At 40.5% G+C, this 3,514-nt stretch overlaps 1 protein-coding gene across 1 annotated transcript; it reads left to right on the top strand.

Annotated features, from left to right (window-relative positions):
- Positions 1 to 833: 833 nt before the first annotated feature.
- On the top strand, positions 834 to 1,048 carry SARC_13520 (hypothetical protein; the record flags this gene model as incomplete). The annotated part of the gene is made up of 1 exon (XM_014292348.1): positions 834 to 1,048. A coding segment is annotated over one exon (215 nt), but the record flags the coding sequence as incomplete, so codon positions are not given.
- Between the last annotated feature and the right edge of the window lie 2,466 nt (positions 1,049 to 3,514).

Genomic DNA, 3,514 nt, shown 5'->3' with positions numbered 1-3,514 from the left:
ATCGAAGTTTACACGACCAGCTACACCAACAGAAACCGCCCAACACTGGAAGATCGAGGAAATAGGTGAAGCCCAACGTCTTATCTGCGACTCCGTAAACGAAATTTTGGCTTCAACCATCAACATAGACGACCTACCACACGTGCTATATGTACAAATCCATATTGATCATGGTATCATCTCCGAGGAGGACAAGATATGTATGCGCCAAGAACTCAGCAACCTCCGCCAGAAGGACGATAAAACCATGGACATATTCTTGATGAGACTAGCAGCAAGTCTTCAGACCGCAATAAAATACACCTACAACTAAGTGACAGTGAGAAACGGTACATTCTCAACACTGCAATGTATAAGAAATACTTGCATATTACCTCCAATCTGATGACTAACAACGCCCTCGTAGGAAATTTCTCGGAATCAATACAATACACAAAACGAGTTGCAGCAGAGATCGACGCCAAAATAATTTCAACGCCAACAATGACGACTACCCCAGCATTTGCGGCAGTCACAAACCTTCGCTGTTACAATTGTGACAACATCGGCCACCGTGCCCAAGAACAACGTAAGCCCAAACATCAGCGTAGATACAACAACAATCATGACTACTGATAGCCCAACCGACCCTACAACCGTTCAGACAACCGATACAGAAACGTGCCGAACAACGGTAGGAACACCCAATCATACGCCAACTCGGCCATCACACCAGACGTTGTATACGATCTCCTACAAAAATTACACGAAAACTAAAGCCGTCAAGACTCTTGAATGACAAGCGCGAACTCCACACACACATACGGACACTCTCCCACCCTCCCTCACCACAGCCACCCTTCCTCCCACCGCCCCCACCCTCCCGCCTACCACGCCCCTGCCCAAGCACCCAATAACCACACTCTTCTACCATTCCCAACACCGGACTATGACCATTACTTTTGACTCACTGATGCCACACCAACATACGCTGCAAACGTCACAACAGAACACGATCCATGCACTGCAACATCAACACAAACACAACCAGAATTCCTACTTGCCGTAAACTCTTGCGTAACCAAACATATACTCTCACCCGACATCCATACACACGCACTTCACATCATATCAGCACTCAACACAAATATCACAGTATGCGCCACCTACGGTGCTACATTTATGTCAAAGTACACAGCAAATCTATACAACCTTGGTGTCGCACTATTAGACGAACAATTTACACTACCACTACTAAGTGTTCGTCTGCTAACATACAGCGGCTACATATTCATATTCATCAAGACCAGCCTTACCATCATACGACCCGATCGCAAATTCATACACATAGAGGCGAACACGGATCACATCTACTTAGTCAACCTATTTGACCTCTTACCTAAACCAGACCATGCACGTGTTACTTGGCACCAACGCCTCAGACTGTAAGATTCGGTCCAATAAAGGCGATACTAATGCCTTAGAATAAATAAATGCATAGGTACATTCTATATATCGTGTAAATATCGATATAAATAAACGAAATGAGACGTTTAATAAAGTTAGGTTTGCCTCGTGAAAACAGCAATACTCTGAGGGATTGTGAGGCTGAGACATTGCCTATATATAATCCTCTCAGTACTGTCTCCGCCGAAGGGATTTTATTTAGTGTTTCGTTGTCGCTCTATTCTGGGGCGAATCCGATAGACTCATAAAATCCTATCTTTAGATAAAATAAATATAAATAAAAATACTCTTGACGTCTTCAGTTATTGTCTTAACCAATAATTTGCCACTATCAAGAATTACCGACTTAGCCTTCATCAGACTGGCACATCTGGTTGGCTTATCAGAGGATCAACTAGGTAACGTTAATAGTCCCTAGAAACCTATATTCGGTTGAGCCATCTCGCTACCGAAGTATTCACTTATAAATAAAATTGGAAAGTAAATAGTGCTCTATTAATAGAACTAGACCAACTCTTTTATGTTTGGTATTTTACTGAGGCCTTTTAATGGCCTCATCCAAATATCTGATATGTTAAATGGAAAAGGTTTAATTGATAAAACCAGTAAAACCCATTTTAGGAAACTTAAGTTCCTCGTACTATTAAGAGTACATTTAGGAAACTTAAGTTCCTCGTACTATTAAGAGTACGTAGTCTCTCCACATTTTTGATTACCTCTTCTGCAACTAAATAAATAAATAAAATGATTACCTCTTCTTTTTTTTCTTTTTTTTATAATTTGCGTACTGCTTAAGAGTACGTTTATACATCAGAGTCTAATGTGGAGGCCCGGCTTATTACAGGACACACTTCAAAAGTCCCATAAAACCCTAAACCCATGCGACAATTGCACCCAAGCAAACAAACGCAACAAACCTACCTCCAATGGCAGACACAATGAGACATCGACCAAACCCCTGAACCTAGTCCTGAGCGACATAATCGGCCCATACACACCAACCATGCACAACGAACGCTACGCCTTGACACTGATCGACGATAACTCCCGTTACTGCATCTTAACGTTGCTGAAGGGTATGGCTCAATGGGTTACTGCTTGTCTACAGATAAATGTCAGACACCAGATTATCGTGGTGATTGTCTGTTCTACAATGACACACCGACTAAGCCAGACAACTCGACACCAACTGCAACTGCAGCGATCGAGCCAGAGACTACTGAATAATAAGACTGCCTTTGGTGTCCCACAAGTCAATTCCTGAACCTGGTAGGGTGAACCTGACCCAGGCGTGTCTACCCAATTTTTTGCTCGAAACGGGAACTGGACAAATAAAGAGGTGTACATACATAGGTATGTTGTTGTTGTTTTTATAAAATGTAGTACATATGCACAGTAAATATTTAAATACTCTCGCTGCAAGTCGCACTGTCGCATATTTAAATATATATTTTTTAAATACACACAGAGTTCACTGTATTTATGTCCGACGAAACCACGGCAACATTATGATTATTGGCCAATAATATCCATCACTTTTTTTAGGATATAAACCTGGGGAAATATTCAAATAGTGGAGATGCCCAGACTCCAGAGATATTTGAAAAATATATAAACTGTTTTTACATATGTAGCCTACTGAAAAAGGCAGTTGAGACTTGAAACATTTTCTACGCTATTTAAATACTACGACGTTCATGGTAGCGTTATATTGAAAGCTTTACATTCTAGCTTTTTGATATTTGCTTGGCATCCAGTTCGTTCAAACCAACAGTATCTAAGCGATGTTTGAATGGATAGAGGATTTCAAATTGAAGGTCACTTCAAAGACATCAAGTCTTCTCTATGTCGATGACCAGTGCAGGTTCGTTTTAATGTAGTAAATATTCTCGATTTAAGGTTTGCAACCAGTTCGCTCGTAAAATAATGATGGAATTATTCAACCACGCCCGTAAAATGTCTTTGTATGTCAAGGGCATACATGACTATGTAGCAGTAAAATTATCTTCAGCACTATTCAATACTGAATATATATATATATACATATATATATATATATATTTATAGA

The sequence above is a fragment of the Sphaeroforma arctica genome (assembly GCF_001186125.1).
Source record: "Sphaeroforma arctica JP610 unplaced genomic scaffold supercont1.3386, whole genome shotgun sequence".
Lineage (NCBI taxonomy): Eukaryota > Ichthyosporea > Ichthyophonida > Sphaeroforma > Sphaeroforma arctica.
Note: the sequence above shows the minus strand (reverse complement) of the source record. Positions and strands in the feature narration are given on the sequence as shown.